The following is a 26,174-nucleotide window of genomic DNA, read 5'->3' as shown; positions in this document are numbered from 1 at the left end:
CAAAACATTTGCAGTTTTAAAGATACTTAAAATTTTTCCATTTACGTTTCTTAAGATGACAATTTCAATCTCTGTAAATGCTAAGCAACTACTTGCATTTATTTCTAAGAAAAACAATCTAAAATATTTATCATCCATACAGTTAAGTAGTTCTTTATGTTTTACATTTAAAGGAGTTGAGTTTAAATGAACAATTAGTAATGAGTATAAAGATACGAATTCTTCACACTCTACCAGCCACATGTGGCTATTAACTTTTTTTTTTTTTTTTTGAGACAGTTTTGCCCAGGCTAGAGTGCATGGCACGATCTCAGCTCACTGCAGCTTCCACCTCCCAGGTTCAAGGGATTCTCCTGCCTCAGCCTCCCAAGTAGCTGGGATTACAGGCACCTGCCGTCATGCCTGGCTAATTTTTGTGTTTTTAGTAGAGACAGGGTTTCACCATGTTGACCTGGCTGGTCTTGAACTCCTGACCTCAGATGATCCACCTGTCTCAGCCTCTTAAAGTGCTGGGATTATAGGTGTAAGCCACCGCACCCAGCCTGACATTTAAATGAAAGCAAAATGATCTTAGAAGTTCAGTTCCTCTATCACATAGCTACATGTGGCTAATATCTGCCATATTGGACAGCACAGATAGAGAATGTTTCTATGGTGGCAGAGAGAGAAACAAAGGAAAATGAGTAATTAATGGGAAGTGAGCCAAGAGACAAAGGTAATGGTAACTAGGACCCTCAAGGCATTTATGCTACTGGGAAAGAAGAAAGAATGCTGGTTCTGTCATTCTGTACCATTAGCCTGCTAGGGTTTCCTATTCCTCTGTTGATAAATACTGCTCTATGACATATATAAAAATAGAAATACTGTAGAAGGAATGGGCAAGTAAAAGACCTACCACACTTTTAAAAAATCTGGACACATGGTATTTATCTCATGCTGTATACCTGCTCAGAAGCAATGATATCAAATTATTAATCCAACTGAAAAGCTTGTTGAGTGCGTTGTAGTAGTTTGTGAATGAAGTACTTTTTCTTTCCTCAGAACCAAAACTTCATTAGCTTTTTCAAATAATTTATTGGGGTGAAACTGATATAATGTAAAATTAATCTTATGAAATGAACAATAGGATTCAGTACATTCAGCATCTATGCTGCCACCTCTGTCTAGTTCCAAATATTTTGTTCACTCTAGAGTAAAACCCCTCACCCATTAAGCAGTTTTTCTCCATTCCCTCATCCCCACCCTCACCTCCCACACCCATATCTGGTAACCACCAATCTGTTTTCTCTCTGGTTTTCCTCTGGATATTTCATATAAATGCAATCACAAAATACAAAACCTTTTGTATCTGGCTTCTTTCACTTAGCAAAGTGTTTCCAAGGTTTATCCAAGTTGTAGCATATGTTAGTACTTCATTTTTTTTTTTTTATGGTTCAATGGGATTCCATTGTATTGCTCTACCACCATTTGTTTACCCATTCATCTACTGATGGACATTCGGGCTATTTCCACCTTTTAGCTATTGTGAATAATGCTGCTATAAACATGAATGTATATGTTGAAAGACCTGTTTTCAGTTCTCTTGGGCATATAAATAAGAGGAATTGCAGGGTCCTATGATAATTTTATGCTTAACTTTTTGAGGAACCACCAAACTTTTCCACAATGGCTGAGCCATTTTACGTTACTGCCAGCAATGTACAGTGGTTCCAGTTTCTCCACATCCTTGCCAACACTTGTTATTTTCTGGTTTTTGTTAGTGTTACAGCTGTCCTAGTGGGTATGAAGTGCCATCTCATTGTGGTTTTGATTTGCATTTCCCTGATGCTAATGATGTTGAACATCTTTTCATGTGCTTGTTGGCCATTTGCATATTGTCTTGGGAGAAATGTCTATTCAGATCCTTTGCCCATTTTTTAATTGAGTTGTCTTTTTGTTGTTGAATTGTAAGGATTCTTTTTATAGTCTGGATGCTAGACCCTTACCAGATATATGATTTGTAAGTATTTTCTCCCATTCTGTAGGTTGTCATTTTACTTTCTTGTAAGGTCCTGTAATGCACACAAGTTTTTATATTTTGATGACATTCAGTGTATCTACTTTTTTTTTTTTTTTTGAGATGGAGTTTCACTCTGTTGCCAGGCTGGAGTGCAGTGGCGCGATCTTGGCTCACTGCAGTGTCTGCCTCCTGGGTTCAAGTGATTCTCCTGCCTCAGCCTCCTGAGTAACTGGGATTACAGGTGCACACCACCACGTCCAGCTAATTTTTTTGGCATTTTTAGTAGAGATGAGATTTGACCATGTTGGTCAGGCTGGTCTTGAACTCCTGACTTCAAATGACCCGCCCACCTTGGCTTCCCACAGTGCTGGGATTACAGTCATGAGCCACTGCACCCAGCCTGTGTATCTGTTTTTTCTATTGTTGCTCATGCTTTTGGTGTAATGTCTATCAATTCATTGCCAAATCTAAGATTATGGAAATTTACTCTTATGTTTTCTTCTATGAAGTATGGTTTTAGCTCTTAAATTTAAGTTGTTTATCCATTTTGAGTTAATTTTGTGTATGGTATGAGATAGTGGTCCAAATTCATTCTGCTTTCTTCTACTTTTTATAACTGCTATAAGAACCCAAATGCATTTAATTTTTGACTTTGAAATGTGTTGTTAGAAACCAGGATGGAGCAGGTTTTGCCAAACTCCAAATCCCAGTAGCTTATAATAGCATGCATATTTCTTGTCTACACTGTACTAGCCTCTGAGAACTTGGGGCCTCTGCTCAGGGATGAAGCCTGACAAAACGTCCACCATCTGGTGGTCACTGTGGGAGGGGTGAGGTCTTTTGAGCTCAATCTTGTCAAGGCTTCCACTTTGGCTTACTTTCACTGACCAAAGTAAGGCCCTTAGCCATGGCCAGCTTTATGAAAGATGTGCAGTCCTAGCAGGTGTTCAGAAAGAGAGGGAAAGGAAGTAGATACTGTACATGCCCACCAGAAAACAGCACTGAACGTGGTGGCGTTTGCAACATACTTGAAGTATTTTTCCAAGATACAAAATTTTAAAACATTCCCATTTAAGTGGAGTCTAAAAGAACATGGTAAAGCATCATTGATTCAGAATTTGGGGTAAGTTTTATACCGACTATGCTTGTTGAAGTTTACTTTTTCATTACTGTAAAGAAAAGTTGTTTAGATAATAATATAAATGAGATTTAATGAAGAGAATCCTGGGCTTGATTTAGAAAAACAGTTTTTAGGTAATTTAGTGGGAAGTATTTCAGTACATGTTGTTTATCTGATAAAACTTTTCTGTTTCAAATTACGGAAAAAAGGAAATAATAGTAATAGATTAGAAAAGTACTTTAAGACTATTGCTTTTATCAGGATTTCAAATTTAAAAACATTAAAAAACTTAATAGCTTGTAAATTCTATGGATTAGGATACACTAGTTTGTGTGACTTCCATAATCCAACATTAGAGCTTAGTTACCCACAAAGTAACAAAAATTCTGACATTAATTTCTCGTTGTCTAGTCTCTTACATGCTGTACCTAAATTATAGAAGTATGAAAATTAAAATGTATAGCATTTCTCAGCTACATTGCTAAAAATACAGTATTAGAAAACAGAGTGATATTATGGAACACCACTAGGTGTCAGTCACAGCCTGTGCAAGGGCTGATTATTTGCCAGGCATTTTGGACATCTATTCCTAAGTGTGTATGTGTTTTAAGGCATTATTCTGATGAACTGCAATTTTCCCAAAGTGAATGTGCTTATTCAAAAACCCAATGCACCTACTTGTTAATAAAGACATAGAGACACTCTACTGGCAGCAGAAGCATTATTTCAGTGCTTAATTGTGTGTATAGCTACAGCTCAAAAGAGCTAACTAGTTTGTCATGGAAAGATTAGAATGCTATTTGATGAGCCAAGTGGACATCCAGAAAGAAAGGCCGTGGAGTGTGTGAGTTAGCCAGATACAGTATTGATATTAGCCAGTGAAAGTAGGTGAAGGTCTAACAGTTAAACAGCATTACTTTTCGGAAAAATCTTTCCTTTTTATAGGAACAGCTATAGTTAAGGCCTTCCACCCACTGGTACCCTAGTTTTCCTAGGTTGCTTTGTGTTTATGCCCATAAATGGAAGTGTATATTCTCAAGGGAGATACTGATACTAAAAACAAAACCCTCCAGAGATTTAGACAGAGCCACAGGAACATCTGAGAAATGACTTGTTTTGAAGGACCTCCTTGCATGTATCAGTGTCGAAACATGGTGCAAAAAGAATCACAGCTTTCAGCGTTTGAACACGAAATAGAATTGGTACTGTCAAGAGTGGGTACTAAAAAATGCTTCATTGACTTCATAACAATATTCATATTCAGTGATACTTGGTTATCACAAAAGGATAAGGATATGTATATATAAGCTATTGGGGATACCATTGCTAAATATTAATAATGACATTTTCTGGTTTAAAATAAACCAGTGAATTTCCATTGTGTTCAGGATTTTTTAAAAGCTATTCCTTAGTATAAAATATGAGTCCTTAGTTATCTGTTACTTGCCATTCTATGTAAAATCATACATCTTCATGCCCAATGACCGAGACATACCAAACTAATGTCGTTTGTCCTAGTGAGTGTTTAGATCTCAAATTGTATGTAATTGATTAATCAATTGTATAACAGCTTATACTATACACACCATATTTTAAAATTCAATTTTAATTTTTTTCAATTATAAAAGATACGTGTTCATTGTTAAAAATCTAAGTTTCTGTATGAAAAATTTCTTGATTATTTAAAGTAGTCAACTTTCTAGTCCCTAACACTTTAATTTTTCCTATTGACATGATTGTTTTTCTAACAGGATTATGGAAAATGTAAGATTTCTTCAGGAGTGCTGTTATGGAGTTATAGCAGAATGGATTGTATTTGCAGTTTCCCAGTTGTTCCTTGTTCTCTTTTGGCTTTTCATATGTTGCTTCTTGTGCCTAAAAAGCTATCCAGCACTACCCTCCTCTCCATTCCATGTCAACCTCTTACATTTTATGTCTTCTGGAACTTGGGTCAGACCTAATGTCTTCTAAAAAGCCATTCCTGATTCATTGTTATTTATATACAGTTTACCCTACAGTATGCTTGAATTTAGATGAAAAAAAATGAGTTTTGACTCAGTGTGCTCCTTCAGTCTTTAGACTCATATCTTTTTGCATGTGTAAATTTGAACCCCGTGTGTGTGTGTGTGTGTGTGTGTGTGTGTGAGAGAGAGAGAGAGAGAGAGAGAGATTATATATATGCATATATACGTATGTGGGTGTGTGTATGTGTCTGCAGGCTGGTTTTCAGTTATTTACAGGAGGCTTTCTCCCATACCCAGTACCTCCGGCAGAGAGAAGCCTGCTTTCAACCTGTGTGTAGAATTGTTCTAGGATACTTTTCATGGAAAGACCAGCCCTTTCAGGGCTCTGACTTTTTCTGAGTAAGGGACCTAGGTTTGTCTGTCTTTCTATCTCCTGCCCATAGCCAATTTCCTGTCCCTCCCACATCACACCTCTTCTCTGATCTCTGGACCTGTGGCCAGGTCTGACACTCCCTCGGACCACATGAGCTCTAGCTTCCCCTGTTAATTTGGAGCTTAGTCAGGTCTTGGCACCTGGGGGCCCTGCGATTTTCCTTACTTTCTCTTGAGGAGCATTATTTAGGAGTTTGGAGGGTATATTAGTCTCTTAGGGCTGCCATGACAAATTATCAAAAACTGGGTGTCTTAAAACAACAAAAGTGTGTTCTCTCACAGTTCTTGAAGCAAAAAGTTCACAACCAAGGTGTGGTTTGGGTTGGTTCCTTCTCAGGGCTCCTCAGGTGTCACTTCAGTCTCTAGCTGCATCAGCACATGGTGTTCTTCCCTCTGTCTGTGTCTATGAAGCACATTTTTATTTCTTCCATGATAATGGATTATGAGGTCTGTGGTTTCTCTAAGGCAGGGGTCCCCAATCCCTGGTTCACAGACCTGGTGCCTGTTAGGAATGGGGCCGCACAGCAGGAGGTGAGTGGTAGGCAAACTATGTATTTATAGCCACTCCCAGTCCCTTTCATTACTGCCTGAATGCCACCTCCTGTCCCATCAGCAGCAGCATTAAATTCTCTTAGCACAAACCCTTTTGTGAACTGCACATGTGAAGGATCTAGGTTGTGCACTCGTTATGAGAATCTAATGCCTGACAATCTGTCACAGTCTCCCATCACCCCAAGATGGGACTGTCTAGTTTCGGGAAAACAAGCTCAGGGCTCCCACTGATTCTTCGTTACGGTGAGTTGTGTAATTATTTCATTATGTATTACAATGTAATAACAATAGAAATAAAGTGCACAATAAATGTAATGCGCTTGGATCATCCTGAAACCACTCCCCCACAACTGCATCTGTGGAAAAATTGTCTTCCATGAAACCAGTCCCTGGAACCAAAAAGGTTGGGGACCACTGCTCTAAGGGACATTATATTTAAGTGTTCAAATTTATAAATTTAAATTGTAGTATGGTCTCTGTAAGAATAAAACCCAGGCCTGCTGATTAATTATTTTAATATTTCTCAAAATTTACACCCCTCAAAAAGATAGTACTTTGTATTTAAACAAATTAGAAATGTTTAGACATTTTTCAAAAATAAAATTTAATTCTGAGTTTTTAATTTTCAGCCAGAAAACCTTGCTCAGAAGCTTCCAAACCTTGTGGAACTGTGAGTCTGTTTATTCAAATTTTTTAAAAACAAGAATGAAAATAATTCTAAGTTATTTGAAATAATAGGATATGTCATCTTAATGTATTAATTTGTCATTTTTTTGGTATCATGATCATGGTACTCATGTAGGTAGACCTGTGGTTCTACTAAACCCAGTAGTATTTTAAAGTATTTAACTATTTAATATTGTATTTTAAATATTGCACTTCAAGGCAGTGAAGATGATGAGAAATGCCTTTTCTCTGGGTACAGTGTCTTCTGTAGTGAAGATGATGAGAAATCCTTTTCTTCTGTCACAGAATCTTTCTGGATAGTCCATGTAATTGGGAAAATCTGTTATTGTTATTACTACTACTACATGTGATACCTGATATAAACAGTATAAAATGATTAAAATATACAGTAAAAGTCTTTTTTTCTGCATCGTCCATACTTCATTTGTTTTAGTTCTTTTTATGATTACCTCCCAATGCTGACTACTATGTTGACACCTTTGTTTTTTTAATGCACCAGTGTTAATTATCTGTTAACTTACCACTAAGGAAGATAAATTTAGATATCTTATATTTCTCTCTCTGCCTAGCTGCCTTCTAATTTTTTGCAGGAGGGTTTGCATTGCTCTTTCCTGTGCTCTTTGTTATTTGGCATGATTTTCAAGAGGTCAAGGAAGGAAAGCTAGCCTTATACTCCCCATCGGTCATTTCCTTTGTCCCATCCTTTTATTTTGAAAAATTTCAAACTAACAAGAAAGTTGAAAACATAGAAAGAACACCTGTATACCCTTCACCTAAATTTAACCAGTTTTGACATTTTTCCACATTTGCTTTCTCTTTCCCTTTTCTACCTGTCTTGTCTCCCTCTGCCCCCACTCCCCACACTAAGCTGAATGATTTGAAAGTAAATTACAGACATAATGTCATTCTCATACCTGAGGAAAGTAATATTAATTCAATATAATTTAATACACAGTTCATGTTCAAATTATGTTAGTTTTCAAAAATAATGTCTTTTAAAAGTAGGTGTCTGAATTTACTGGTTTCCTCTTGATTAGATTGCATTTAAACATTTTTGGTGGTGTTTGATCCCAAAACTTGCTTTATCAAGTTTTTGCTTTCATTCTTTTGTATGTATGTATATATGTATTTATTTTTTTCTGAAGTTTTTGAGAGTTAGTTACATACATCATGGCTTTCTCTTTGCCTCTAAATACTTAAGTATGTATTTCTAAGAACAAGGATGTCTTTCCATCTTTTTAGTCTACTTTTGCATCCTTTAGGTACTTTATAGTTTTATTTAGGTTTTTTTTTTTTTTGGGACTGAGTTTCGCTCTTGTTACCCAGGCTGGAGTGCAATGGCGCGATCTCGGCTCACTGCAACCTCCGCCTCCTGGGTTCAGGCAATTCTCCTGCGTCAGCCTCTTGAGTAGCTGGGATTACAGGCATGCGCCACCATGCCCAGCTAATTTTTGTATTTTTAATAGAGACAGGGTTTCACCATGTTGACCAGGATGGTCTCGATCTCTTGACCTCGTGATCCACCTGCCTTGGCCTCCCAAAGTGCTGGGATTACAGGCGTGAGCCACCACGCCCGGCCCAAGTTTTGAAAATGTCTAAAGTCTGTTACTAAGTATTCAATCTTTTTTTTTTTTTTTTTTACTATTGTAAATGAATTTTGTCATGTGTTAAACTTCTAACTGGTTATGTTTTGTATAAATGAACAATATTTATTTTTGCATGTTAACTTTATATCCTGCTATTTTGCTGAAATCTTTATTGTTTCAATTAGTTTTCATGATATACTCTTACGTTGGAAAATACAGATAGTGTTACTTTTTCTTTTCCAACTGTTATCCCTTTAATTACTTTCTCTAGTATTGCATTGGCTAGTTCCTCCAGAATATGTGAAAGTATCCTGGAGAAAATGGGCATCTGTGTCTTCTTTCTGACCTTCTGGGAATGCCTCTAGGGTTTCCCCATTAAGAAAGATGCTGGCTTTACAGTTAAGGTATCTGTAGTCTATTATGTTAAGCAGATATTCATCTTTGTTGATTATCTATTGCTGCTTAACAACTTAACCCCAAATGTAGTAATTTAAAAGAATAAACATTCAATATCTCATATTTTCTGAGGCCTCAGAATCTGGGCCTGACTTAGCTGGATGCCTTTGCCTCCAGGTCTTATATAAAGCTTCAGTCAAGGTTGTTGGCCAGGACTGTAGTCTCATCTGAAGACTCAACTGAAGAAGGATCTTCTATGTTCATTCATGTGGTTGTTGGCAGGTTCAATTCCTTGTAGGCTGTTGAACTGAAGTACTCCATTTCTTGCTTGCTATCAGCTAGAGCACTTCCTCTGTTCCTTGCCACTTGGCCTTTCTATGGGACAGTTCACAAAATAGCAACTGGCTTCCATCAGCAAGCAAACCAAAGAGCAAGAGAAAGTATACACTTTCCCTTAATCCCTGGTAATCACTAATCTACTTTCTGTCTCTATGGATATGCCTATTTCTGTATGTTTTCTATAAATGGAATATTTTCTATAAATGGAATATATAGCCTTTTGTGTCTGGCTGCATTAATATAATGTTTTCAGAGTTTATTCATGTTGTAGCAGGTATCAGAATCCATTCCTTTTTTATGGCTGAATAATATTCCATTGAATAGATATATGACTTCTGGTTTATCTGTTCATCATTTGATGGACATTTGGGTTGTTTCCACATTTTGAAAGCTTTTCCTTTTACAGTTTCTGGTTTGTCAGTTGTTGGTTCCAACTGTTTTCAGGCAGCTGTGAAGTTAAACAATTGCCTGTAATTTGTTTCAGTTTACAATGGTTTTTGCACTGGGCAATCTCCCAGTCAGATTGAATAAAGACAGCTTTGCAAGTGGGTCTTGCAGGGAACCATGAGACAAATCTTTGGCAGTTCTCTGAGAATGAAGTTTTGAAAGCTCTCTAACGTGGTCCTACCCCCTCGCTATTCCTTTTTTCCTTGATAGTGGGCTATTGGTTTTTCAGGTTTCTGCAGAGCAGGAGAGTGGGGTTAGGACTAGAGCAAGTGAAAATGCCATGAAGCCTACAACGCACTGTTGTTACTGACGTTCAGTCATTTTTTTTTTTTCCTTGAATAAATGCTCCCTTTATTACTGCAAGCCTTTGGTTCATTCCCAGAGTTCTGAACATGTAGCATTAGGACATTTCTGACAGTTTCTCATTGTTTTTATGGAAGAGAATTTTTGGAGGTTCTTACTCTACCACTTTTGCTCAGAATTTTTAGTTTTGTAAAAAATTGCCAATTTACCAGATTAGCCGTCCCGTTTTACTTTTCCCCTGGCACTGTGTGATGTTCCAGTGTCTGCATATCTTATTGGTATTTGGTGTTGTCTTTGTTATTTTGATCATTTTGATAGATGTGTGGTTTTTATTACATTGTAGTTTTCATTTGCATTTATATTACTAATGATATTGAACATCTCTTCATATACTTGTTATCTGCATATTTTCTTTGGTAAATTGTCCATGTCTATTGCTCATGTTCTGATTTTATATATATATATACATATATATACACATATATATTTTTTTACTTCTCAGTTTTAAGAGTTCTTTATAAACTAGTTTTCTGTTTTATATGTTGTTTACAAATATTTTCTCACAGTGTATAGCTTGTCTTTTTATCCTCTTTATGTTCTTTTGCACATCAAAAGTTTTATATTTTGATGAGATCTAGTTCATCATTTTTTTGCTTTTATGTGTCCTGCTTTTAACGGCAAGTCTAAAAACTCTCTGTCTAGCCCTAGGTCCCAAAGACTTTCTCCTGTTTTTCTTTTTTCCCCTCTAAAAGTCTTACAGTTTTTAATTGTACATTTATCTCTATTTTCAATTTTTTTCCCCTGGGATTAGAATTCTTAGTGACCAGTCTTTTTCTCCTATCAGCATTTCCATGATATTCATTATTCCCTGGCTTGCATAGTTTCTGAAGAAACATCTACACTTCTTACATTCATTCCTTTGTCTGTAATGTGTCTTTTTTTCCCTTGGGCTACTTTGAAGGGTTTTCATTTTTACACTAGTTTTAAGGGATTTTATTTAGGTGTATCTTGTGGTTTTCCGCTTTCTTGCCTTTGAGGTTCATTGATCTTCTTGGGGTTGTGTCTTCACGGTTTTCATCAAATTTGGAAAACTGTTGACATTGTTTGTTTGTTTGTTTGTTTGTTTATTTGATGGAGTCTTGCTCTGTAGCCCAGGCTGGAGTGCAGTGGCACAATCTCAGCTCACTGCAACCTCTGCCTCCCAGGTCCTGGTTCAAGCAATTCTCCTACCTCAGCCTCCCAAATAGCTGGGATTACAGGCACGAGCCTCCATGTCCAGCTAATTTTTATATTTTTTAGTAGAGACGGGGTTTGGTTCTTGAACTGCTGACCTCGTGATCCGCCTGCCTCAGCCTCCCAAAATGCTGGGATTATGGGTGTGAGCCACTGTGCCTGGCCCAGAAATTTATTTATATGCCCTATTCCTGGCCCTTGCTTATGGAACTCTTAGATGTTTGTTAGACTGTTTAATATTGCCCTGAAGTCACTAAGACTCTTCATTTCCTTTTCAGTCTTTTATTTCCTATGTGTTTCAGTTTGGACAAATTGTATTCTCAGTGTTAACAGTAATATTTTCTTCTTCAACATCTAATGTACTGTACTAATCCCACTTAGTCGAGTTTTCTCTTTGGTTATTGATTTTTTAAAATTTTAAGACACAGGGTGTTGCTTTGTCACCCAGGCTGCAGTGCAGTGGTAGTATCATAGCTCATTGCAGCCTTGAACTCCTGGGCTCAAGGGATCCTTCCATCTCAGCCTCCCAAGTAGCTAGAACTACAGGCATGCACCACTATGCCCAGCTAAAATTTTAAATTTTTTCATAGGCATGGGATCTTGCTTTGTTGCCCAGGCTGGTTTTTGTGTGTGTGTGTGTGTGTGTGTGTGTTTGAGTCAGAGTCTTACACTGTCACCCAGGAGTCACACTGGAGTGCAGTGATGCAATCATGGCTCTCTGTAACCTCAAACTCCTGGGCTTAAGTGGTCCTCCTGCCTCAGCTCCCAAAGCTCTGGGATTATAGGAGTGAGCCACTGTGCCCAGCCTGTTAATGTATTTATGATCTTTGGAAGTTCTGTTTATTCTTCTTCATATCTTACGGTTCTTACAATGTTCATATTTTCATTTAAATAGCTGAATATAGTTATTATAGCTATTTTAATGTCCTGCTTGCTAATTCTGTCATCTGTGTCATACTGGTTCTATTTGTACTGACTGGTTTTTTTCCTGGTTATGGGTCATGTTTTCCTGATTCTTGGCATATGTAATACTTTTTGATTGGATGATGGACGTTATAAATTTTGCATTTTTGAGAGTCTAAATTCTATTGTCTCCTTTTATTTTCTGGCATGCAGCGATTTGCAGTTTATTTTGATCCTTTTATGGCTTATTTTTATGCTTTGTTAGAATAGGTGTGTAGGTTAGCCCTATTACTCTAAGGCATGAACTTTCTAGGATCTCTCTTGAATACCTCAAATGATTAACAAGGATTTGGCACACTTGCTCAGTACTTAAATATCTCTCAACCCTGTGTGAGCTTTGCAGACTGTTTAGTTGATTGATTTTCAGCTGCTTTTTGCCTGGAGTTCCTCTTATTTTTCTTCTATTATTTTTTGAGATGGGGGTCTGATTATATTGTTCAGGCTGGTCTTGAATTCCTTGCTTCAAGTGATCCTCCTGCTTTAGCCTCCCAAGTATCTGGGGTTACAGGTATGACCCACTGCACCCTGCTGGAGTTTCTCTTATGTGTGTTTGTTTTAGAATTCAGCTATGAATAAGGCCAAGGGATTCCTTATTTAAATTTTTGGAGGGTTTTTTTTATTTTGTAGTAGTAGTTCTCTCTTCTTCAGAACTTTACCCAACAACTTCCAGTTGCCTCAGGTTCCCTGAACTCTGATATATGTCTCCATAACTCAGTGAGACTTCTGTACTTTGGGATCTCCTTCCTGTTCTGCAGTTCAGAATTTGCCTCTAAGAAGAAAGCTAGGGAGATTATGTGGCTTACTTCCTTTCTCTTAGGGAATGTAGTCCTATTTGCCTTTGTTAATGTCTGAAAATAATTGTTTCGTGTACAGTCATGCACAGCCTAATGGTGTTTTGGTCAGCGACAGACCACATGTATAATGGCCTCGTAAGATTATAATACTGTGTTTTTACTGTACCTTTTCTATGTTTACATGTTTAGATGCACAAATACATTTTGTATCAGTTGTCTGATTGTGTTACAGTTGTAACATGTACAGTAGCTGTTACGTGTACATGTACAGTAACATGCTGTCCAGATTTACAGCCTAAGAGCAGTAGACTACACCTTCTAACCTAGGTGTGTAGTAGGCTATACCATCTAGGTTTGTGTAAGAACACCCAATGATGTTTGCACAACAAGGAAATCACATAATGACACATTTTTTAGAATATATCCCAGCCATTAAGTGGCACATGACTGTATTTCATCTGGTTTTCTTGTTGTTTATAACAGTTGGGTAAATCTTGTTTACTCCATTGCTGTTATTCTTCCTGACTGAAAGTAGAAGTCCTGTTCCTTTAATTAAAAAATTTTTTAGGCCGGGCGCGGTGGCTGAAGCCTGTAATCCCAGCACTTTGGGAGGCCGAGGCGGGTGAATCACGAGGTCAAGAGATCGAGACCATCCTGGTCAACACGGTGAAACCCCGTCTCTACTAAAAATACAAAAAATTAGCTGGGCATGGTGGCGCGTGCCTGTAATCCCAGCTACTCAGGAGGCTGAGGCAGGAGAATTGCCTGAACCCAGGAGGCAGAGGTTGCAGTGAGCCGAGATCGCGCCATTGCACTCCAGCCTGGGTAACGAGAGCGAAACTCCGTCTCAAAAAAAAAAAAAAAAAAAAAAAAAAAAAAAATTTTTAAGTAGCTTTTTTATTTAGGAACAATTTTATATTTACAGAAAAGTTATAAACATAGTACAGAGCATTCTGGTTTACCCCTTACCCAGTGTGTCCTGTTGTTAGCATCTTAGAATTCCATGGTACATTTGTCAAAACTAAGAAGCTGACTTTGGAATATTCCTATTAAATAAACATCTATATTTAACATTATTTTAAAAAGCTGCCAAGCCATTTTCCAAAGTGGATATACCCCAAAGTGGCATTCCCACAAACAATGAATGAGAGTTCCTGCATTATCTGAGTAGAAGAGGAACATAATAAAAACATTGAAACATCAACTTTTCAACTACTCTGAAATTACCAAAATTAAGTAAAGGGAAGTGACTTATATTTGAAAGTCCTATGCCTATGATTACAAATGACTCATAATAACTATGATAGCAACAATAACAAGTACACTTACTGGACTCTTACTAGGAACCAAGCAGTATTCTAAGAGCTTTACATTTATTAATTCATTTAGTCCCTACAACATCATAGATTAGGAGAGAGAGCAGTTCAGTAATTTCTCCATAGTCACATAGCTATTAGGGTACAGGCAGTGTGGCTTCAGAGCCCGCTCTCTGATCCCTTGAACCAGTAATGGTTCCTAATTGGTTGTACATGAGGATTATTTGAGTTGAGAAGATGTTTCACTTGCTACAGGATGATCTTGGGCACCAATAAGACCCCCGGTGATTCTAATGTGCAGTCAGGATTGGCAACACTCTGTACTATTTTTTTAAAGACACATTTATTCAGTGTCATGATGAGACTACCACATTTAGCAATCAGCATGGGTGCAAAAAAAAAAAAATCTACATTAAAACCCTTTGTTGGAATGCTTTATACTTTCCACAGAACAGAAACTGAAATAACCTGTGACACAATTAGTCACAAATACAGTCCTCAAACTTTTTGCCCACATACGTGAGCGTTTGTCTAAAACATGTCTTCTTTGTAGCAACTAGGCCCTGCCACCACTGTGCTTGGCTGAGTTCACAAAACTGTTGTAACCTGTAGCTTCCCTGCCGCTTCTCTGGCTCTCCTCTCCTGCTAAGCTTTGTTTCCTGGCAGTAATTAAAATCTTCTGACACTGCCATAGCTACTGCTGCTGCTGGAACTGGCACAGTCACTTTGATTTCATGGTTTGGTAAAGTATTGGCCTCTACCACCATAGGAGCCAGAGCTTCTGCCACTAAAGTGTTCTCCCTTCATGGGTTTAAAATTTGAAGACTGACTATTGTAACTGTCAAAATCCTTGTAGCTTCCACCACATCCAGAATTGCTTCTATCATTACCAAATCCATTGTAGCCATCCCCACTGCCACCATATCCATCGTCACCATGGTTGCCACCAAAGCCACCATGACTGCTGAAGTTTCCACCATGACCAAAGTTGTCATTCCCATCAAAACCACCTCCACGAACACCACCAAAATTTCCAGAACCACTTCGACCTCTTGGCTGGATGAAACACTGGCCATCTCTTGCTTTGACAGAGCTTTCCTAACTTCACAGTTGTGGCCATTCACATTATAGTATTTCTGAATGACAGTTTTATGCACGGAGTCATGGTCATCAAAGGTTACAAAGTCAAAGCCCCTTTTCTTGCCACTGCCTCGATCAGTCATGATCTCCATCACTTGAGTTTTTCCATACAGTTCAAAATAATCTCTTAGGTGATGTTCTTTAGTGTCTTCTTTAATGTCACCAACAAATATCTTTTGCACAGTTAAGTGGGTACCTGGTCTTTGAGAATCTTCTCTTGAGACAGCTGTCTTTGATTCCACAACTCTTCCATTCACCTGTGTGGCCTTGCATTCATGACTGCTTCTACCTCTCCTCCACAGTGGCCCAGCAACAAGCCCAAAGCCCCTGGCGCGCTTGGTGTTGGGATTTCTCATGATCACACAGTCTGTCAGCATTCCCCATTGCTCAGAATGGCTCCTCAGGCTCTCATCGGTTGTTTTAAAGCTCAGGCCTCCAGTGAAGAGCTTCCATAGCTGTTTGGGCTCTTCAGGAGACCAACATAGACATGATGGCAGTGGGAGGACAGACTTTAACGATGCTTCCTTGGCAGCCTCAATGGGCAGCCACTGTGTACTATTTCATACAGCATCTTCATTATATGTAGATAAATTTAATGTTTTAAAATCTATTTGAAAAATTCTAATGGTAATAGTGAGTACTTGACTTCATATTTTGATTTGGACATTTTAAGGTCTTTTTTTATAGCTAGAACTTGAATGGAGGCAAGTATTTTGTTGAAAAAAATTTTTAAACCAGTTTTCTGTTTTGATTTGGGTATTCCTTCCTAAAATTAATGTTTAAAGAGTATTGATTTTAAAATGTATAATCATTTCATATACACAGAGCAAGGAATGAAATATATCATAGAGGAAATGGTGGACTTATTTAAATTGTGTTATACTCAGCAGGTTAGTTAACCTTCTACAAAATTGATTTAATTCAACATAAAATAATCTTTATGAAATTATTAATTTTCTTTCTTATTTTGTGTTTATTGACATTTTAACATTCAATATTAGATTTTTAAGAATGCAGAAGAAAACTAAATTCTATTTTAAAATACTTTATAAAGATTTATTTTTAAAATACAGTAAATAAAACCATAGATTTGAAAATAAAGTTTACTAAAATCTAGTTCTCTTGTCTTTTAATCAATGATATAAATTATTTTCTTAAATTATTGCTGTATGATCTCCAGCTGTCACTTGTTTTGCTCTGAGTAGTTGGTTATTGATTGCAGGATGTCTCCACCAGAGTGTGCTAAAGACATCGTAGTGGGAAAAGTGTTACTTAGGCTTGCTAGACTTCTCAGCCTCTGTGAAAAAGAAAATTTTTAAGAGAACCAGTTGATTTCTTGTTAGAAAATTTCTTTTGCCATGAAATAAATTCTATACCTTGACAGTTGAGTATTTCTCCAGACACTGTAAATGATGAGCGTTTAATCTCTCCGTTGTTGGTTCTCCGTATGCATGCTAGCTAGAAATATCTTATTTTGTGAAGTTATTTTATAGAAATGAAAAGTTCATCTTCCTTTACACAATAGATGTTGATTTTTCTTCACACAACAAGTATATTTTTAAAAACCTGAAGAAAACGAACTGGAAAAACTAGTAATTTGTGTTATGAAGTTAAAAAAAAACCTTACAGTTTATTCATTATGTATGCTTTTGTTTTAAAATAACTAAATCAGTAAATATATTTAATATTTGCAATTCTGATACAAAATATTATTCTCAGAGTATTATTAGTTAGCTATGATAGCCATGTATTGTATGCTGATGCATTAGAGTAGGGTGTGAAAGTTGTGGCCTATTTATATTTGATAAATTTCTAAGTGAGCATTTTATAAACTGATCTGGCAAGAGTACCTAATGATAATGGCTGTTTTTTTTCTTTTTCCTTCCTAGATACCTGCACTCAAATAACATAGTTGTGGTACCAGAAGGTACGTTTACTTAGAATTTTTAGGTAGAAGATAATATAATTTAAGCTTTGCTTTATAATAGAACAGATTTTAATTTTAAGACACCCTTAATTTATTAGTTTTAAAACTTTCTTTTCTAATAAGTTCATTTAAGAACTGTAGTTAAATAAATAAGTCTAAAATGGTTATAATGGTTAGGTATACTATTATTAGATAAATTGCTATTATGTAGATAATAACGTAAATTCTAAATTTAATAAATCCAGTTAAGAATTCTGGTCAGATAAAAAAGTCCCTGTGTATCATTTCTTGAATTATTTTAGTTTTAATGTTTTTATTTGTGCTGTATTTTAAGTTATATTTTATCTTGAGGTGGAAGTATTTATCACTTTTATAAACTTAGTTTGACCTGTGTTTTTACTATTTTGTGAGCAGCTGATACAAAGCTGTTAAGTAGTAAAATATTTTAACTTGGAATACTTGCATTAAAGATTTGATGTAATACTTGAGTCAAATTCATTTTGCCTTCTCCTTTTTTCTTTGAAGCCATTGGGTCCCTTGTAAAACTCCAGTGTCTGGATCTTAGTGACAATGCCTTAGAAATCGTTTGCCCAGAAATTGGTCGTCTGCGAGCTTTACGTCATCTTCGATTGGCTAATAACCAGCTGCAATTCCTACCTCCAGGTAATCACAATCTATAGCACACAATAATTTCTTATCTATTATAAGTCTGTATTTATGTATGTTTCTCACTGTATGTCTAGGCATTGGGCTGTAGATGTATTTGTAAGTAGTCGATTGTTCATTTGTTTGAAGATGAAACTAAGGAATGTTGGTGAAATATTACTAAGAGTCTTTTTTCTGATGCAAATGAAAGAAGGTAACATTTATGTTTTAGATAGAGCTACAATTACTACAGTTGTGCATTGCAATCAATATCGCTTTGAATTGCTGCTCTGGCAAAATATTTGTACAAAGAGCTGCTTCAGTTCTGAATTTCACATAAGAGAATTTAGGTGAGCTTTGCATGATATAATTATTTTACTATCCAAAAGTCAGATATATACAATGTTTTCTTTCTCCAGTGAGGTAGCTAATGTACATTAAATTTTTTTTTTTTTTTTTTTTTTTTTAAACAGAGTCTTGCTCTGTTGCCCAGGCTGGAGTGCAGTGGTGTGATCTCGGCTCACATCTCAGCTCACTGCAGCCTCCGTCTCCTGGATTCAAGCGATTCTTATGCCTCAGCCTCCTGAGTAGCTGGGACTACAGGCATGTGACACCACACCTAGCTAATTTTTATATTTTTAGTAGAGACAGGGTTTTGCTATGTTGGCCAGGCTGGTCTCAAACTCCCGATCTCAAGTGATCTACCTGTCTTGGCCTCCCAAAGTGCTGGGATTACAGATGTGAGCCACTACACCTGTACGTTAACTTTGATTTTAAAAAGGAATCATGCTAAAATTTAGTAGAACCATTTAAATTTGAACCTTAGAATTGTCAGTTCTGCCTGCTAAACATGTAAGTAGATTATGATGTACTTTACAGATAGATAGTACTAAAATCTTGCATTTTATTGAGAGCCACCATTAAACCCTTTGATTTCTTGGGAGGAGCATCCAGAGACCTTGCTTTGTGAATCCACATATTTGCAAATTCCACTGTCATATATGATTTCCCATATTAAAAAAGATGATAGATAATTAAAAAATGTATGCTTCAGGTATTATATTAAAGTTACTGTGTTTTCAAGAATGAGCAGAGAAAGATACAGATGTTAATTTGTCTGATATTATATTTACTCTTTCAGGAACACCAACCAGCCTTTTAGTGTACCTAAGTGAAATATGTGACTCAAACAAAATTACAAATTATTACTACCTGTCATAGAACTTCAGGGTTACAGGCCCGGCACGGTGGCTCACGCCTGTAATCCCAGCACTTTGGGAGGCCGAGGTGGGTGGATCACGAGGTCAAGAGATCGAGACCATCCTGGTCAACATGGTGAAACCCCGTCTCTACTAAAAATACAAAAAATTAGCTGGGCACGGTGGTGCGTGCCTGTAATCCCAGCTCCTCAGGAGGCTAAGGCAGGAGCATTGCCTGAACCCAGGAGGCGGAGGTTGTGGTGAGCCAAGATCGCGCCATTGCACTCCAGCCTGGGTAACAACAGTGAAACTCCGTCTCAAAAAAAAAAAGAAAAAGAAAAAAAGAACTTAGGGTTACATGAGAATGTTAAAAACTGTGCATGTTAAACCCATGAATGAAAAAGTCTATGATACTTCTTTGTGATTGTACAAATACTTTCTGCAAAGTTTTTTCAAATACAGAAATGTTTAAATTAAACTAACGGAATTATTTTTAGACTTTATGTTCTGACCTTAATATATAGATTAAATACTGTGTATAAAAATGGCACCGAACAGGCCAGGTGCAGTGGTTTACGCCTGTAATCCCAGCACTTTGGGAGGCCGAGGTGGGTGGATCATTTGTGGTCAGGAGTTTGAGACTGGCCTGGCTAACATGATGAAACCCCATCTCTACTAAAAATACAAAAATTAGCCAGGTGTGGTGGTATGTGCCTGTAGTCTCAGCTACTCAGGAGGCTGAGGCAGGAGAATTGCTTGAACCATGGAGGCGGAGGTTGCAGTGAGTTGAGATCACACTACTGCACTCCATCCTGGTGACAGAGTGAGACTCTGCCTCAAAAACAAAAACAAAAAAATGGCACTGGTCAGAAGTGACTGTGTTTTAAAAAATATTTTTTTTACCCTCATATAATGAATGTCTTATTTTTTCTAACTAAAGTTAATATAAAAATTCTTGACACAAAATAGGAATATGTTCTTTCCTTTGAGTTTACTGTATATCATCAGGCCAGTGGTGTTTCATCATTCTAGCTTTCATCAAGTTTGTACATTCAGATACCCAGAAAATGAGATACTCTTTTGAAGATTGCCTAGAAAATCTATCAGTAAAGACAATACTTCAGATTTTCCTAACATTTTCATACATGAAACTTATATAAGATATATTATACAACCAAGATGCCTGAATATAATGCTGTATTTATGAACTTTTTTTTAACATACATTTAAAGAATATGCAAAAAATACAATTCTGCTGGGCATGGTAGTTCATATCTATAATTCCACCACTTTGGGAAGCTGAGGCAAGAGGATCACTTGAAGCCAGGAGTTCGAGACTAGCCAGGGCAACATAGTGACTCCTTATCTCTATTAAAAACCAAAAACAACAATAAAAAATTAGCCACATGTGGTGACACATGCCTTAGTCCTAACTACTTGAGAGGCTGAGGCAGGAGAGTTGCTTGAGCCCAGGAGATCAAGGCTGCAGTGAACTCTGATTGCAGTATTGCATTCCAGCCTGGACAACTGAGTAAGACTCTGTCCCCACCCCCCCCACAAAAAACAATTTTGTGATAAACCATTATTCTGTGTGTTGTAATATTCTTTCCCAGTAATATAAAAACATGATGTGGTAGAATATGGTCATTTCCTTCCATTATATATTCTTAAAGGTTAAGGATTTACTTCTAATATCACTGACTGCTTCCTAATAACCAGTGAAGGGTATATGTTTCATGACTACTTCCATATAATTTATTTATATTTCACCTGTTACACAGGAAATTTGAGGCATATACTTGTGATTTTATTTTCCTAGCTTGGTTTCTATTTGTGTTTGCTTTTGCTTGTTTTGAATAAAATTATATACATTAATAGTTAATACATTTTGGATAGGAACTTTTGATTGAGGCATGTATATAGGCTTTATTCTTTCTTGACCACCATGAGTAGCAGTGAACTAGGTCTTACTAATTATTTGATTCACTTTATACATCTCATGAAGTGATTTCAGATGGTATGATTTAAGTATGTAAGGGGCTAAGTATACATCCCTTAAATGTTGGATTATATTTGGAGACATACTATGGGAGAGTATTCTAAATGTGGGAAAGACATGCGAGGGACTGTGATGTCCCTATTTGATTACAGTAGGTACCAGTTGTTACCTTTTTGGTAAGCCCCTTCTCCATAGTCCATGCCATTATATGCAGATTTGTCACATGTTATATTCTCTTAAAAGACTTAACATTTTATCCTGTTTCTTTGTTGTTATTGAAAGGCTTTTGAATATAATTTTATATCCAATATTTAAAATTTGCCCATTAGTTTTCAAAGTGATTATGCCATTTTACCCTGTTCTCTCAGTGTTAAGTGAGAGGTGCAGTTACTCCACATTCATGCCAACATTGGTGTTGTCTGTTTGTTTTTTTAGCCATTGTAGTGGGTGTGAAGTAGTATTGCATTTTTTTTAAATTTTATTTAATTTGCATGTGTCTCTCTTGACTAATGTTGTTTAGCACCTTCTCATGTATTTTTTTTTTTTTTTTTTTTTTTTTTTTTTTTTTTTTTTTTGAGACGGAGTTTCGCTCTTGATACCCAGGCTGGAGTGCAATGGCGCGATCTCGGCTCACCGCAACCTCCGCCTCCTGGGTTCAGGCAATTCTCCTGCCTCAGCCTCCTGAGTAGCTGGGATTACAGGCACGCGCCACCGTGCCCAGCTAATTTTTTGTATTAGTAGAGACGGGGTTTCACTATGTTGACCAGGATGGTCTCGATCTCTTGACCTCGTGATCCACCCGCCTCGGCCTCCCAAAGTGCTGGGATTACAGGCTTGAGCCACCGCGCCCGGCCCTTCTCATGTATTTATGGGCTATTCCAAATCTTTTTGAATTGTAGGAGGTATCTTCCTGCTTTAAAGACCTGCTGCCAGCAGAGTCAGTTGCTGAGGAATTCTCTTTGCTCTCCAGTTTGGCTTCTGGCTTTCTGTGCCTTGAGAGCTCTTTCAGCCCTACTGCTCCATCCTTGGCCTGTGAGGGTTGACTATCATTGCCCTGCACTCTGTGAAGGTGGGTCTTGCCTCTGAGAAGTTTCTCTTGGCTTTTCTGTTATCGCCTGTCCTCCAGGTTTTTTTCTTGCTGGAAGCCTAGATATGCTGAGGAGATTATTTCAGCTCTCGCTCTCTTTTCTTGCCCTCATTTTTGGTAAAGGTTGGTGGGACAGAGAGTGTGTGTGTGTGTGTGTGTGTGTGTCTGTCTGTCTGTCTGTTGAGCAGAGGGATTTATTAATAGTACAGTCTTTCTGTACCTACAGATCCTCTGGGTTTACAGGAGTATGTCCACATATGGTTTCTCTTTAACCCTTGTCTGTGGCAGATTTCTCTTCCCACCTTTATTTCAGTCAGGGATGATAGCAGCTGAGGATCTTTTCTCTTTTAAAATGCACTTCTCACTCTTTGGAGTTGATTTAGATTTCCCCAAGTCCTCAGTCTCTGATGGATTTTTATTCAGCTTGTTTTAGGGTGAGAGTGATGATCTCTTGGAGTTTCTATTTTCAAATTGGAATTAAGTCCCCCTTCTTCCCAACTGGCTTCCACAATTTGTTTTTGGTTCCTCTTTGCCTCCTTTCTATTTTTGGATTACTTGAGTATGTTTTAGTGTTCATTTAATTTCCTCCGTTGGCTTTTCTCTAGGTTTGCAACATGCTCCCTTAACTTATTACATTTAGAATATTGTACCATTTCATATTAATTGTATGCATTTATATATTGTTATGCATATTTTACAATAATATACTTCCTTTTACTCTCCTTTTTTGACTACTGTGTCATATATTTTATTTCTATATATGTTGTAAACTCCATAAGATAATGTTATTTTTGCATGTCTTTAAAATACTAAAAAAAAAATTTATCTGAATATTCACCATTTTCTGTGCTTTTCATTCTTTTTTTTCTTAAGAGACACAGTCTTTATGTATTGCCCAAGCTGATCTCAATCTCCTGGCCTCCTAAAGCACTGAGATTACAGGTGCGAGTCACTGCACCTGCCCATTTTTTCCTGTAGATCTAGTTTCCATCTGTCATTTCTCTTCAGCCTGAAGTACTTCCTTTAGTATTTGTTTTAGTGCGGTTCTACTGGCAGTGAACTATCTCAGTTTTTCTTTATGCAAAAATGTTATTTCACTTTCATTTTGGAAGAATATTTTCTCTAGAAATAAAATTCTGAATTGACAAGATTTTTTCTTTGAGCACTTTAAGGAAGATCTTCCATTGTCTCTGGCCACCATTGTTTCTGATGAGAAGTCAGCTGTAATTTGTATCACTGTACCCTGTATCTTTTTCTATGGCTGCATTAAGATTCTCTCTTTAACCTTTATCTTTTCTCCTTATCTTTGGTGTTAGCAGTTTGTATATGATGTGTCTTGATAGAGGATTTTTTATGTTTATCCTTCTTGGGGTTTTCTTTATTCCCAAATTGGCAAGTTTCCTGTTGTTATTTCTTCAAATATTTTTCTGTTCCACATTTCTTCTCTTTCTGGAACTCCTCTGGTTACACACATTAGATAATTTGGTATTCTTCTACAAGTCACTGAACTTTTTTTTTTAATTTAATCTTTTTGCCCTTATCTCAAGATCAGAATATGTCTGTTGATCTGACTTCTACTTACTGTTTCTTTTATGCTCTCCAGTATGCTAGCTTTTATCCTTCTCTGTCTTAATCCATTCAAGCTGCTGTAAACAAATACTGTAAATGGGGTATCTTATAAACAACAGAAAGGTATTGCTGAATTCTGGAGGCTGGGAGGTCCAAGATCAAGGTGCCAGCAGATTTGGTATCTGGAGAGGGCTTATTTTCTGATTCATAAATGACACTTTTTCACCATGTTCTCATGTGGTGGAATGGGGCAAGGCAACTCTCTGAGGCATCTTTTGTAAGGGCACTAATTCCACTCATGAGGGTTTCATCTTATGACCTCCCAAAGGGAGCCTCCTCATACCATTGCATTGGTGACTAGATTTCAACATATGAATTTAGAGGTGAGGACAGAAACATTGAGATCATAGCACCCTCTTTACCTCCTCACAGCCCTTCATCTTTGGTGCCCTGCAGCTTCCAGGTACTTCACTTGCCCCCACCTCTGATCTTTGACTCTTGAGCTCCGTGAGACTGGAGCTGTCTAGGTTCCATTTCCCTGTGCTGTGGCCCAAAATATGCCCCATGGCAGAAATTCAGGTCCAACACAGGGCTCGCCTCTTGTGTTCCCTAGATTTTAAGGATTGTAGTTCCGGGTTGCCTGTCCATTGCTTGAAAACACTTGCTTCATATGTTTTTAAGTAGTTTATTGTGTTTTAGCGGAAGGCACATATGGTATGAGTTACTCTGTCATGTCTGGAAGTAGAAGTCCTATTAGATGTCCTTTAACTTTTCATCTGATTGCTTCCCTGCATTCTTTCATATGTATGTTTTTGTTGTTGCTGCTGCTGCTGCTAAGCATGTACCACTTAAAACATGCATGTATTGCTTTTCCCTACACCTGGCATCAAAACTGTAACGTTATTTGTCATAGAATATATTTAAACGAAAGTAATTTTCTTCCAATGACATTTTGTAATTTGATTATATAAAATTATGTTATCTATTATGAAGAGAATTACTATGTACCTACAAATAAAGGATTATTGGGGAAAGGCTTCCATCAGTGTAGGGGCCCCTTTCTGATTAAATCTCACTAAACACCACAAAGTTCAATGGTTGTTTGAGGAGACAGAAAGAATAGCCAATCTTTGATAGTCAAAAGAAACCTGACACCTTTGTGATTTGCTGTAAATACTCTAAATTACCATGAGAGAAGGTTATAGTAACAACAAAAAGTAGCCAGCCGTCAGAAAAGATGTTGCTTACATCTGGCATATAAATCAGCCTACTTTTAAAGAATACTTTATGCTCGAAAAGTTGTTTTGCATACCAAAAAAGGAAGGATTTTTAGCCCAAGTTAAAAGCATGAATCTGTTGTGTTTTAATGGCTGAAAGTATGCACAGACAGGAATGTGTACCACATATAACTAGCGTGTGTTGTTCCTAAAACTCAGGCTTCAAGTGTAGTCAAATTTATTACCATTTTTTTCTTAAAATTTATGTTTTCTCCAGTTGAACCTCTGTAGCTTTATAGAAATGGAATTTTGTATCCTTTTTTAGATCTGTCCCATTGCCACCTGAATTGTTGTGAAACCTCTGTGCTTACTGATCTCATGTGGAGGTGAGGAGTGGATCAGCCTTTTTCCTACAGACGACATAAAAACAACCAGGGCCTGGTCCCTCTAGGTCCCTCTAGCCAGGTGTGGTGGTGGGCTTCCACTGTTGCTTACTACCCTATTTGTTGAGAGTGTATTGGCACAGGCTGCAGTGATTTTTCAGAGGTGCTGATCCCACCTTGTAGTTACAAGCCTGGGCACAGGAGCTCCATATTTGAATTCCCTGTGTTACAGTTTCTAGGAATGACAGGTGGCCCAGGAACACTTTGTTAGTCCTCATTTCCTTATCACTTCCATTGTGCCTACACACTGTGTGATCAATTCAAAAGGAGAACAGAGCAGCTCTCATTTTGAATTCTCAAAACACGAAGTGTGTTATCGTGCCTCCTGTCCCCAGATATTCGAGGCTCTTCACCCCATATTACCCTCCTTACGCAGATACCATGGTAATTTTGGGTGATTTACTCTTCTGGGAGACTCAGCTTTTCACTGATTACACATCAGTCTGGCAAAATAACTAGCTAGCACTTCTCTCACTAAAAAAGAATCTAAAAAATTAATCTCTGGCAGAGCATCCTTCTGGTGTCACCAGGCTATATATGTGTGGTCAGCAATATATGTAAATAGATTTTCTCTATTTTGTGCGGTTATCTTGTGACATGGTAAAAGCCCCATAAAACTGCATACCTCAACCATACCTGGGCTTTCTGTTGAAACTGCTCTCTATAACCCAAATGTGAATAAGTAATTAGGGACTGTAATTTCCACCCTACCCAGACAATGTGTAAACAAATGCTAATCTTGACTTTTGTGAACCACTTAAGTAACAATCAGAATGTCAAAAGTCCTCTGGCCCTCGGAGTGTCCAGGGCCCCTCAC

At 37.4% G+C, this 26,174-nt stretch overlaps 1 protein-coding gene across 8 annotated transcripts in view; it reads left to right on the top strand.

Moving 5' to 3' along the window:
• LRRC28 (leucine rich repeat containing 28) overlaps positions 1 to 26,174 on the top strand; it is a 128,962-nt gene that overhangs the window by 17,075 nt on the left and 85,713 nt on the right. For all 8 annotated transcript variants that reach the window (XR_010342633.1, XM_064376249.1, XM_012438636.2 and 5 more), the window contains 3 exons: positions 6,697 to 6,737; positions 17,161 to 17,198; positions 17,724 to 17,861. Coding sequence is in view for 7 of the 8 variants with exons in the window: in XM_064376249.1 (XP_064232319.1) it covers positions 6,697 to 6,737; positions 17,161 to 17,198; positions 17,724 to 17,861 (217 nt within the window). In the remaining variant the exon portion in view is untranslated. The remainder of the gene's footprint in view (positions 1 to 6,696; positions 6,738 to 17,160; positions 17,199 to 17,723; positions 17,862 to 26,174) is intronic.

This window comes from Aotus nancymaae, unplaced genomic scaffold (genome assembly GCF_030222135.1).
Source record: "Aotus nancymaae isolate 86718 unplaced genomic scaffold, 86718_ANA_hifiasm-v0.15.2.pri h1tg000014l, whole genome shotgun sequence".
Classification (NCBI taxonomy): Eukaryota; Metazoa; Chordata; class Mammalia; order Primates; family Aotidae; genus Aotus; species Aotus nancymaae.
This window is presented reverse-complemented; position numbering and strand designations above follow the sequence as displayed.